The sequence below is a fragment of the Phaethon aethereus genome, assembly GCF_964289735.1.
Source record: "Phaethon aethereus genome assembly, contig: HAP1_SCAFFOLD_772, whole genome shotgun sequence".
In the NCBI taxonomy this organism is placed as follows: Eukaryota; Metazoa; Chordata; class Aves; order Phaethontiformes; family Phaethontidae; genus Phaethon; species Phaethon aethereus.
This window is the reverse complement of record NW_028113933.1, coordinates 1-11,949: the sequence shown is the minus strand read 5'-3', so window position 1 is coordinate 11,949 and position 11,949 is coordinate 1. Positions and strand designations below refer to the sequence as shown.

The 11,949-nt window shown below is 75.7% G+C and overlaps 2 protein-coding genes across 2 annotated transcripts; one reads left to right on the top strand and one right to left on the bottom strand.

Moving 5' to 3' along the window:
• Positions 1-824: 824 nt before the first annotated feature.
• On the top strand, positions 825-6,092 carry ADCK5 (aarF domain containing kinase 5; the record flags this gene model as incomplete). Its single annotated transcript, XM_082016023.1, has 13 exons — positions 825-1,060; positions 1,148-1,223; positions 1,638-1,838; positions 2,337-2,477; positions 2,937-3,050; positions 3,135-3,266; positions 3,786-3,869; positions 3,944-4,025; positions 4,117-4,195; positions 4,285-4,376; positions 4,942-5,194; positions 5,304-5,432; positions 5,987-6,092. 13 exons carry the CDS (start codon positions 825-827, stop codon positions 6,090-6,092), a joined length of 1,725 nt encoding a protein of 574 aa, XP_081872149.1.
• On the bottom strand, positions 6,031-11,860 carry CPSF1 (cleavage and polyadenylation specific factor 1; the record flags this gene model as incomplete). Its single annotated transcript, XM_082016024.1, has 11 exons — positions 6,031-6,278; positions 6,913-7,051; positions 7,576-7,705; positions 8,416-8,571; positions 8,856-8,903; positions 9,095-9,161; positions 9,254-9,430; positions 9,524-9,676; positions 10,644-10,785; positions 10,870-10,954; positions 11,770-11,860. Coding segments are annotated over 11 exons (1,236 nt in total), but the record flags the coding sequence as incomplete, so codon positions are not given.
• Between the last annotated feature and the right edge of the window lie 89 nt (positions 11,861-11,949).

Below are 11,949 nucleotides of genomic sequence, written 5' to 3'. Positions count from 1 at the left end.
GGGTCTCCCGTGGAGGAAGGGGAACCCCCCCCCGGGGACTCCCCGCCCCCCCCCGGCCCCCCAGGGAGCCCCCGCCCCTCCCCCCGCTGCCGCCCCGCCCCCACCCGGCCCCGCCGAGGACGCGGCCTTGAGCGCTGGCGCGTGGGGCTGCCCCTCCCCCCCCCGCCCCACGGAGCCCTGGTTGGGGGCACCCGTGGGGCCGAGCCGGCTGTGGGGCTGGCCCCCACGGGGCCGGGCTGGGTTGGGGCAGGGCCCCACGGGGCCGGGCTGGGTTTAGGGGGCACCCATGGGTGCGTGTGGGGCAGTGGCCCCACGGGGGGGAGGGGGGGGACACGCGGGGGCCCCACTGACCCCCCGCCCCCAGATGCTGCTCTGCCGCCTCCCCACACCCCGGCTGCAGCGACCCCCGGCGCGGCCCCGATCCGGCCCCATGGCCCCCCGGTGGGTGCGATGTGGGGCAGGGGGCGCGGGGGGATGTGGGGCACAGGGGCGTGATGTGGGGCACGGCGGGGGGATGTGGGTCATGGGTGACTTGGGGGGTGCGGGGCAGGGATGTGGGGCGCGGGGTGGGATGTGGGGCACAGGGGGAGGATGTGGGTCACAGGGGTGAGTTGGGGGGTGCAGGGCGGGGATGTGGGGCGCAGGGTGGGATGTGGGGGATGTGGGGCACGGGGAGAGATGTGGGGCACGGGGAGAGATGTGGGGCACGGGGGGAGGATGTGGGGCACTGGGGTGAGTTGGGGGGCGCAGGGTGGGGATGTGGGGTGCAGGGTGGGATGTGGGGGATGTGGGGCACGGGGAGAGATGTGGGGCACGGGGGGAGGATGTGGGTCACAGGGGCGAGTCGGGGGGCGCGGGCCAGGGCCGTGGGACGCGGGGCGCGCCGCGGGAGGCTGCCTGACGCCCCGCCCCACGGCAGGCCGCTTGGGGGGCGGCTGCGGCCGGTGCTGCTGGGGCTGGGGCTGGGGCTGCCCCTGGCCGGCGCCTGGTACCTGCGGGCCGAGCCGCGGGAGCGGCGCCGGATGCGGCTGGCGCTGGACGGCGTGGGACGCTTCGGCAGGTGGGGGGGCGCGGCGGGGGGCCGGGACGCCCGCGTCGCGTCCCTGCGTGTCACCCCCCCGGCCCGAGCCCCGAACGTGCCCCCCAGGTCGCTGGCCGTGGGCCTCCACATCTCCCTGGATTACTGGTGGACGGCCAACGTGGCGCTGCGCGGGCTGGACGAGGTGGGGCGGGGGGTCGGCGGCCGGGGGGGGGCTCGGGGGTGAGTTGGGGGGCTCAGGGGGTGGTTGGGGGGCTCAGCTGCTGATTTTGGAGCTCAGGGGTGAGCTGGGGGGCTGGGTCGAGGGTCTCGGTGTGGGGTTTGGGGGGCTGGGAACTGGTTGGGGGTCTTGGTGTGGGGCTGAGCAGCTGGTGGGGGGTCTCAATGTGGGGCTGTGGGGCTGGTCAGGGGGCTGGGGGGCCGGCTGTGGGGGTGGGTGTGGGGCTGGTTGTAGCGCTCAGTGTGGGGCTGTGGGGCCGGTCAGGGGGCTGTGGAGGGCTGTGGGGCCAGTTGCGTGGCTCGGTGTGGGGCTGGGCGTGGGCTGTGGGGCTCGGTGTGGGGCCGTGGGGCTCGGGCGGGGGCTGAGGCTCCCCCCCAGGCCAGCCCGGCCTTCGCGGCGGGGATGTCGCGGTGCCACCAGCGCGCGGCGGAGCGGCTGCTGCGCGGGGCGCTGCGCAACGGGGGGCTCTACGTCAAGCTGGGGCAGGGGCTCTGCGCCTTCAACCACCTCCTGCCCCCCGAGTACGTGGCCACCCTGCGCCTGCTGGAGGATCGGGCCCTGCGGCGCGGCTACCGCGAGGTGCGGGGGCGGCGCCGCCGCCGCGACGACGGTGACATCGTGGCCCCGGTCGCGGCGACGCCGCGGCTGCGATTGCGGTGACACCGCGGGCCCGGTCGCGGTGGCACCGGCGTCCCGCGGGCCGGGCCGGGGGCTGCGTGTGGGGGGTGGCCCCGGCCGGCGGCGTCGCGGGTGGGTCCCTCCGGCCGTGTGTCCCCCCGGTACGTGTCCCCCCGGCCGTGGGTCCCGCAGGTGTGTGTGTCCCCCGGGTCTGTGTCCCCCGGCCGTGGGTTCCCCCGGCCGTGGGTTCCCCCGGCCGTGTGTCCCCGGGTCTGTGTCCCCCCGGGTCTGTCCCCCCGGGTCTGTGTCCCCGGGTCTGTGTCCCCCCGGGTCTGTGTCCCCCCCGGTGTGGTTCCCCCAGGTGGGTCCCTGCGGGTCTGTGTCCCCCCGGGCGGGTCCCCCCGGCCGCGGCGGGCCCGGGCCGGTCCCCGGGCGGGCGCTGAGGCGCGGCGGCCGCAGGTGGACGCGCTGTTCCTGGAGGATTTCCAGACGACGGCGGCCGGGCTCTTCCGGGAGTTCGACTACGAGCCGCTGGCGGCCGCCAGCCTGGCCCAGGTGCACCGGGCCACGCTGCGGGACGGCACCCCCGTGGCCGTCAAGGTGGGCCCCCCCGGGCCCCCCCGGCGCCGCACCCCCGGCCCTCCGCCGCGACCCCCCCGTGTCCCCAGAGACCCCCCAGTGACCCCCCCGTGTCCCCAGAGACCCCCCCAGTGACCCCCCCGTGTCCCCAGAGACCCCCCCCAGTGACCCCCCCGTGTCCCCAGAGACCCCCCCCAGTGACCCCCCCGTGTCCCCAGAGACCCCCCCACTGCCCTCCCGTGTCCTCGGTGACCCCGTGTCCCCGGTGCCCCCCCCCGCCCGCAGTGACCCCCCCCCCCCCCCCGTGTCCCCAGTGCCCCCCATACCCTTAGTGACCCCCCCGGTGCCCCCCCCCCAATTCCTCCACTGCCCCCCCCGTGTCCTCGGTGCCCCCGTGGCCCCAGTGCCCCCCCGCCCGCGGTGACCCCCGCACCCCCCTATCCTGAGTGCCCCCCCCCCCCGGTGCCCCCCCCCCCCCAGGTCCAGTACATCGACCTGCGCGACCGCTTCGAGGGCGACATGCGGACGCTGGCGCTGCTGCTGCGCGTCGTCGAGTTCATGCACCCGGCCTTCGCGCTGGGCTGGGTGCTGGAGGTACGGCCCCCCCGGCCCCCCCGGCCCCCCCCCGGCCCCCCCCCGGCCCCCCCCCGGCCCCCGTGCGCGCCTGTCCCCCCCCAGGAGCTGCGCGGGACGCTGGCGCGCGAGCTGGACTTCGAGAACGAGGCGCGGAACGCGGAGCGCTGCGCGCGCGACCTGCGGCACTGCGGCTTCGTGGTGGTGCCGCGCGTGCACTGGGACAAGTGCAGCAAGGTGGGGGGGCGGGGGGGCCCGGGCAGGGCAGGGGCAGGCAGGGGCAGGCAGGAGCGGGCAGGGGCAGGCAGGAACAGGCAGGGGCAGGCAGGAGCAGGCGGGAACAGGCAGGGGCAGGGCAGGATTGGGAAGGAGCAGGCAGGAACAGGCAGGAACAGGCAGGGGCAGGGCAGGAGTGGGCAGGGGCAGGCAGGAGCGGGCAGGAGCAGGCAGGAACGGGCAAGGGCAGGCAGGAACAGGCAGGGGCAGGCAGGAACAGGCAGGGGCAGGCGGGAACAGGCAGGGGCAGGCAGGAACAGGCAGGAGCAGGCAGCAACAGGCAGGGGCAGGGCAGGATTGGGAAGGAGCAGGCAGGAACAGGCAGGAACAGGCAGGGGCAGGGCAGGAGCAGGCAGGGGCAGGCAGGAGCGGGCAGGAGCAGGCAGGAACGGGCAAGGGCAGGCAGGAACAGGCAGGGGCAGGCAGGGGCAGGCAGGGGAGCCCCGGGGGTGCCGGGCTGACCCCCCGGCCCGTCCCCAGCGGGTGCTGACGGCCGATTTCTGCGAGGGCTGCAAGATCACCAACGTGGAGGGGATCCGCAGCCAGGGCCTGGGCCTGCAGGACGTGAGTGACACGCGTGGGGGGGTCCCGGGGGGGGTCCCGGGGGGGGTCCCGGACCGAGCCGTGCGCCCTCGCAGGCCGCCGACAAGCTGATCCGCGTCTTCGCCGAGCAAATCTTCTACACCGGCTTCATCCACGCGGATCCGCACCCCGGGAACGGTAACGGGGTCGGGGGGGGGGGGGGTTGTCCCGAAAAAGGGGGGGGGGCGGGGGGTCCCCGGCGCGGCCCCGACCCGCTCCCTCGCCGCAGTGCTGGTGCGGCGCGGCCCCGACGGCAAAGCGCAGCTCGTGCTGCTCGACCACGGCCTCTACGAGTTCCTCAGCGAAAGGTGAGGGGGGGGTCCCCAAAAAGCGGGGGGGGCGGGGGGGGGGCGCCGGGGGTCCCGGCCCCCCGCGCTGAGGGCCGCGGCGCCGGCAGGGACCGCGCGGCGCTGTGCCAGCTCTGGAGAGCCATCGTCCTGCGCGACGACGCCGCCATGAAGACGCGCGCGGCCGAGCTGGGCGTGGAGGGTGAGGGGGGGACCCCCCGGGGGGGGGCGGGGGGGGGTCCCTGCGCTCCGGGGGGGGCCCCGTCCCGTCCCTGAGGCTGGGTGACCCGCAGGGACTGGGGAGGGGGGAGCTGCCCCCCAAACCTTGTGCCCTGGGGAGGGGCTGCACCCCAAACTTCGCTCCCTTGGGGGGGGGGGGCTGCACCCCAAACTTTGCTCCCTTGGGGGGGCTGCACCCCAAATTTTGCTCCAGGGCGGGGGGGGGGGGGGGGGGCCGCACCCCAAACCTTAATCCCTGGAGGAGGGAGGGGGCTGCACCCCCAAACCGTGCTCCCGGGGGGGGGGGCTGCACCCCAAACTTTGCTCCCTTGGGGGGGCTGCACCCCCAAACCTTAATCCCTGGGGGGGCTGCACCCCCCGACGTTTCCCCCTGGGGCGGGGGCTACACCCCAAATTTTGCTCCCCGGGGTGGGGGGGCTGCCCCCCAAGCCGCGCTCCCTGGGGCGCCGCGCGCGTCCCCCTCCTCACCCCGCGGGCGTCGCGCGCCCGTGTGTGTCCCCCCCGTCCCCCCCCCCCCCCCCCCCCAGATTATTTCCTTTTCTGCGAGATCCTGATGCAGCGGCCGCTGCGCCGCGGCCGCGCGGCCCTGGCCAACGCGCTGACGCGGGAGGAACGCGCCTACATGCAGGACATGGCGGCCCAGCGCTTCCCGCGCGTGCTGGGCGTGCTGCGGGCGCTGCCGCGGCCCATGCTGCTCGTCTTCCGCAACATCAACACCGTGCGCAGCATCAACGCCGCGCTGGGCGCGCCGGTCGACCGCTACGTGCTCATGGCCAAGAGGTGAGGGGGGCACCCCAAAAAACACACACACACCCCCCCCCCCCCCCCGAAAAACACAGAAAGGGGGCGCGGGGGGGGGCGGACCCCGAGGTTTGGGTCCCCCCCGCAGCGCCGTGAGGAGCTGGGGGCGGCTGCGCGGGCGGCGCGCGGGGCGGCGGCGGCGTCGCCGCGTGGCTGCGGGCGGCTTGGGAGAGCCTCAAGTTCGAGGTGGTGCTGAGGTGAGGGGGGGGCCGGGGAGGTGGGGGGAGATGTGGGGTAATGCGTGTGGATGTGGGGTGACACGATGGGGGGGGACACGGGGGGGATGTGGGGGACACACGCACACTGGGGGGGGGACACGAGGACGGGGGGGGGACACAAGGATGTGGGGGGACACGGTGCTGTGGGGGGACACGAGGATGTGGGGGGACACAGGGATATGGGGGTCACGGGATGTGGGGGGACACGGGGATGTGGGGGGACACGGGATATGGGGGACACGAGGATGTGGGGGGACACAGGGATATGGGGGGACACGGGGATATGGACACGGCGTGGGGTGACACAATATGGGGGACACAATAGGGGACACACACGATGTGGGGGGGGCACAAGGGGTGTGGGGGGGTCACAGCGTGGGGGGGGACACGGGGCTGTGGGGGGACACAGGAACACGCGGGGCTGTGGGGGGACACGACGTGGGGTGACACGATACAGGGGACACACAGGATGTGGGGGGGACACGAGACGGGCCCACACGTGGGGATGTGGGGACACGCGGGGGGGCCGTGCCCCACGCCGTGCCCCCCCCAGGCTGGAGAGCGCCGGGGTGACGCTGACGGGCTGGGCGCTGCGGCTGCTGCGCGCCTGGGGGCGGCTGCCCCCCGCCGAGGGGCTGGCCCAGCGCCTGCGGGCGTAGCCCCCAATAAACCCCCGCACGGCGCCCTCTCTGCCCCGGCCTTTATCGATTCGGGGGACACACACACACAAACACGCGCGTGGGGCGGCGCCGTGGGGCCGCGCCGTGGGGCGGCGCCGTGGGGCGGGCGCAGCGCCCTCAGAAGTGAGCCGTCACCCGGTCGATCTCCAGCAGGTCGTCCAGGATCTGGAGGGGGGGGGGAAAGGAGGCGTTGGGGAGGGGTGGGGCGGACCCACGGCGCGTGGGGCAGAGCCACGGGGAGCGGGGCGGCGGTGCGGTGTGTGGGGCAGGGGCGCCGGCGCACGTCGCTATGGGGCAGAGCACGGAGGGGGAAGCGGCCGCGGCTCACGTCGATGTGGGGCGCGGCTTGTGGGGCAGGGGCACTGGCACGGCCCGTGTGGGGCAGAGCCCGTGGGGCAGGGAGCTGACACACGTACACACCGGGCACAGCAGGCAGGACAGAGCCCCGTGGGGCTGAGGGCAGCCCGCCCCACGGCCCTGCCTCATGACCCTGCCCCACAGCCCTGCCTCACCCCCTTGCCCCACAGCCCAGCCCCACAGCCCCACCTCACACAGCTGCCCCACAACCCAGCCCCATGGCCCAGCGATCCTGCCCCACACTGCTGCCCCACCTCCTTGCCCCACAGCCCAGCCCCACACGCCAGCCCCACGGCCCCACCTCACACAGCTGCCCCCCCCCCCTTGCCCCACAGCCCTACCTTCCACCGCTGCCCCCCCCCCCCCGCCTCACCCCCCAGCCCCACGGCACCCCCCCAGGGCCCCGCCCCACGGCCCGGCCCCACGGCGCCGCCCCACTGACGATGTCGGGCGTGGTGCCGATCTTCTTGGCCAGCTCGCCGCGCTCCATGGCGCTGAGGTAGAGGTAGCGGTTCAGCAGTTCCCCGTCCAGCACGTTGCGCACCGCGTTCTGCAGGACGCGCCGGTCCACGTGCAGCAGCCTGCGGCGAGCGCGGCGGCTGGCGGCGGCCCCACGGCGCCGGGCGGGGCGGGGGCCGGGGTGTGGGGCCGGGGGCGAAGCGTGGGGCTGGGGGGGTGAGGCGTGGGGCCAGGGAGTGGGGCCGGGGAGATGTCGGGCCAGGAACGAGGCGTGGGGCCGGGGCCAAGCTGTGGGGCAGCCGTGGGGGGTAGTTGCGGGTCAGGGCAGCGCCGTGGGGCGGCCGCGGGGCGGGGCCGTGCTGCGCGGTGGCGTGGCGGGACAGGATGGGGTGCGGCGGCGGGTGGGGATGGCGCTGCGGGGCTGGCGCGGGGCGCCGCGGGGCAGGTGTGGGGCGCCGCGGGGCAGGTGTGGGGCGCCGTGGGGCAGCCGCGGGTCGGGGCCGTGCCGCGCGGCAGCGCGGCGGGACGGGGCGCCGTGGCAGGCGGGGACGCCGCCGCAGGGAGGCCACGGGGGGGGGCGCGGGGCGCCGTGGGGAGCCATGAGGATGCCGTGGGGCGGGCGTGGGGCGCCGTGGGGCGCGGGTACCTGAAGGCGCGGGGGTTGAGGCCGGCGTGGTGCGGCAGCATGGTGCCCAGCGCGTTCTGCAGCATCAGCAGCCGCCGGTACGTCTTCTCCTGCATGGGCAGCAGCAGCCCGATGCCCCCGTCCAGCGTGGCTGGGGGGCGGCGGGGGTCAGGGGCGCCGTGGGGCGCCGTGGGGCAGGGGGGAGCCCCCGGTTCCCCCGGCGTGGGGTCGCCACGGGCAGGAGGAGGCGGCGCCGGGAGCCCTGCCTGCGTCCCCGAATGGGGCCCCATCGGCACCCCCGAACCCCGGCACCCGGGGGCCCACCGGCACCCAGCACCCCGAACCCCGGCACCCGGGGGCCCGCCGGCACCCAGCACCCCGAACCCCGGCACCCAGGGCCCCGCTGGCACCCAGCACCCCGCACCCCGGCACCCGGGGCCCCGCCGGCACCCAGCACCCCGAACCCCGGCACCCAGGGCCCCGCTGGCACCCAGCACCCCGAACCCCAGCACCCAGGGCCCCGCCGGCACCCAGCACCCCGAACCCCGGCATCCTGCCAGCACCCCGCACCCCGGCACCTGGGGTCCCGCCGGCACCCAGCACCCCGTACCCCGGCACCTGGGGTCCCACCAGCACCCCGTACCCCGGCACCCGGGGGCCCACCGGCACCCAGCACCCTGAACCCCGGCACCCGGGGGCCCACCGGCACCCCGCACCCCAAATCCCGGCATCCTGCCGGCACCCAGCACCCCGGCACCCGGGGTCCTGCTGGCACCCAGCACTCCAAACCCCGGCACCCGAGGCCCCCCCGGCACCCCGCACCCCCAAACGGGGCCCTGGCCGCCCCACGGCGCCGCTCACCAAACCAGGTGATGTGCTTGTTCTCCCAGGCGCTGCTCTTCTTGTTGGGGCCCTCAGCGGCGCCGCGGCACGGCGTGCGCCAGAAGGTGTTGACATGGGCACCCACGTGGAAATCGGCGCGCCGCAGCAGCCGCAGCCCGCCGAAGCTCTCCTTGGCTGCGGGCGACGGCGCGTCACCGCGCCGGCATGGCGTGACCGCCATCCGGCACGCCGCCCCACCAAGCCAGCATGGCACAACCCCCAAGACGGCGCGGCGCCCACCCCGCGCAGCACCGCACTGAGCGGGCGCGGCACGACCCCAGTACGGCACGGCCCTGTACCGATCCGGCACCATGCAACCCCAATACGGCACAGCGCGGCATGGCACCGATCCGGCACGGCCGGCGCCAATCCGGCACAACACGGCCCCGCTCTGGCCCGGCACCCCGCCAGCCCCTCACCTTCGGGCAGGTACATGTACACCAGGAGGTTCCGGTCCCGGTCGGACACTGCAAAAAACCAGAAGTTTGCCAAAGAGCCGAAAGCGCCGGCACCGCCGGAGCCCCCCGCGCACCCAACCCCACCCTTCCCCGCGCGGGACGGCCCCAAACCCGCCCCCGCCCCGCCACACGGGTGGGGGTCCGGCGGCGCCGGGAGCCCCGCGGCCGTGCCGGGAGCCGCGCCGGGAGCCGCGCCGTACCCAGGAAGCCCAGCTGGCTGCTGTCCACCATGAAGTCCACGCTGTACACCTCCAGCGGCTTGGCGTCCTGCGGAGGGAAACGCCGACGGCTGACGGCGGGCCGCTCCGAGGGAGGAGCGCCGCGCCGCCGCCGCCGCCGCCGCCGCCGCCGGCGCGTACCCGGCTGACGAGGGAGAGCGTCTTGCTCTCCTCCTGGTAGCGCAGCAGCGAGATGCTCTTCATCAGGTCGGCGGCGAGGATGAAGTTCTTGACGCTGATCATCTGGTGGATGTAGAGCTGGGTGTCGATGAACGCCATCCCCGTCAGCTCGTTGTCCTTCAGGCTCCAGAGGAAGATCTGCCGCCGCGCCGGGGAGGGGGACGCGCCGCTGAGGCCGCGCTCCTTCGCCCGCGCCGGGGAGGGGACGCGCCGCCCCGGCCCCGCGCTCACCTTCTGGCCGATGGCGGAGACGAGGTAGCCGTTGCAGTGGCAGAGCGCGGTGACCGGCCCCTTCTGCTCCTTCTCGTACAAGACCTTGAACTTGTTCTTGGTGAGCGGCTGCCCCGGCTCCGGCACCACCTCGATGATGTCCATGATGAGGATCTGGGGGGGGGACACACGTGCGCGGAGGAGCTGGGACGCCCCCAGAACCAGCCGCAGCCCGGCGCGGGCGGGGAGGAGCCCTGACGGTGCTGTGGGACCCCCCCGGGGCGCCCCCCGAGACCCGCGAGGGGCCCTAAGACCCCCTGGGAGCCCCACGTGTCCCCAAAGACCCCACAGTGGTCCCCTGAGATTCCCCGGCACCCCCCAAGAGCCCCGGGTGTCCCCGAGACCCCCAGGTGTCCCCTGAGACCCCTGGGAGTCCTCTGGGACCCCTGGGTGCCCCCGCCCCGAGACCCCCAGGCATCCCTTCAGACCCCCAGGTGTCCCCTGGACCCCCCGCACGTCCCCTGAAAGCCCTTGGGCATCCCCTGGGTGGCTCCTGAGACCCCTGGGTGCCCCCCAGGACCCCCGGGCACCCCTCAAAAGCCCTTGGGCGTCCCCAGAGACCCCTGGATGTCCCCCAAAAGCCCTTGGGCATCCCATCCCCTGAGACCCCTGGGTGCCCGGGGGTCCTGGGGGGACCCCCAGGTGTCCTCCAAAAGCCCTTGGGTGTCCCCAGAGACCCCTGGGTGTCCCCCAAGACGCCCAGGCGTCCCTTCAGACTCCCAGGGTGTCCCATGAGACCCCCAGGTCCCTGCGACTCCTGGGTCCCCGAGACCCCCCCGGGTCCTCGAGACCCCCTCCGGGTCACTGAGCCCCTCAAAAGCCCTCAGGCATCCCCTGGGACCCCCAGGTGCCCCCCAAGACGTCCCATGAGACCCACGGGTCCCTGAGACTCCGAGGTCCCTAAGACACCCCTGGGTCCTCAACACCCCCCCTGGGACCCCCAGGCACCCCCCAAAAGCCCTCGGGTCCCTGCCACTCCCGGGTCCCCGAGACACCCTCGGGTCCCCGAGCCCCCCGGGACCCCCAGGCACCCCCCAAAAGCCCTGGGGCGCCCCCCGAGCCCCCCGGGACCCCCGCTCACCCGCCCGCGGCAGGTGACCTCCTCGCCCTGCATCAGGCAGGTGCCGACGGCCACGTAGCCCTTCAGCCCCGACACCGTCTCCTCGCTCTTCAGCGAGACCGTCTTCATGCAGGTGACGTGCTCCCACTCCTCCAGCTCGATCCTGGGGGGCCGGGGGGGCAGGATCGGGCCCCCGCGACCCCCCCGGCACGGCCCCCGGGCGGGGGGAGCGGGGAGGGGGCTTTACCTGGTGTTGGGGATGGTCTCCCAGCTGACGGGGGAGATGAGCTGGATGGAGAAGGCTTCCTGCTGCGGGGGCACGTAGCGCTCGTCTGGGGGGACACGGGGCTCAGGGGGGGCCGGGGGCACGCGGGGGGCTCAGGGATTGGGGGGCTCAGGGATAAGGGGGGGCTCGGGGCTAAGGAGGGGCTCAGGGAGCCGGGGGGGGCTCAGGGATTGGGGGGCTTGGGGATAAGGGGAGGCCAGGGGCACATGGGGGGGCTCGGGGATAAGGGGGGGCCGGGGGCACATGGGGGGGCTCGGGGATAAGGGGGGACACGGAGGGGCCAGGGGGGGCCAGGGGCACACAGGGGGCTCAGAGATTCGGGGGGGGCACACGGATAAGGGGGCACATAGGGGGGCTCAGGGATAAGGGGGGCATGGAGCAGGGGGGGGTGGGGGGTCCCACAGGGCTGTGGGGTCCCACAGGGGGGTCCCACAGGGCAGGGGGGTCCCACAGGGCTGGGGGGGGTGTGGGGTCCCACGGGGGGGTCCCACAGGGCGGGGGGGGTCCCACAGGGCAGGGGGGTCCCACAGGGCTGGGGGGGGTGTGGGGTCCCACGGGGGGTTCCCACGGGGCTGGGGGGGGTGTGGGGTCCCACGGGGGTTCCCACAGGGCTGGGGGGCTGTGGGGTCCCACGGGGGGGTCCCACGGGGCTGGGGGGGTCCCACGGGGCTGGGGGGGTGTGGGGTCCCATGGGGGGGTCCCACAGGGCTGGGGGGCTGTGGGGTCCCACGGGGGGGTCCCACAGGGCTGTGGGGGTCCCACGGGGCTGGGGGGCTGTGGGGTCCCACGGGGGGGTCCCACGGGGCTGGGGGGGTCCCATGGGGCTGGGGGGGGTGTGGGGTCCCACGGGGGGGTCCTCACCCCGCTCGATGCTCTCGAACTCCTTCTCCTCGCCCGTCATGCGGGGGATGCGGGTGCAGGGGTTGATGACGCTGGTGGCCACGGCGTAAACCTGCCCCGGCGACGGCGACACCGGCGTCAGCGTCGGCGCGGGGCGGCGGCGGCGGGGGGGGGGGACACGCGCGCGCACGCACGCCGGGG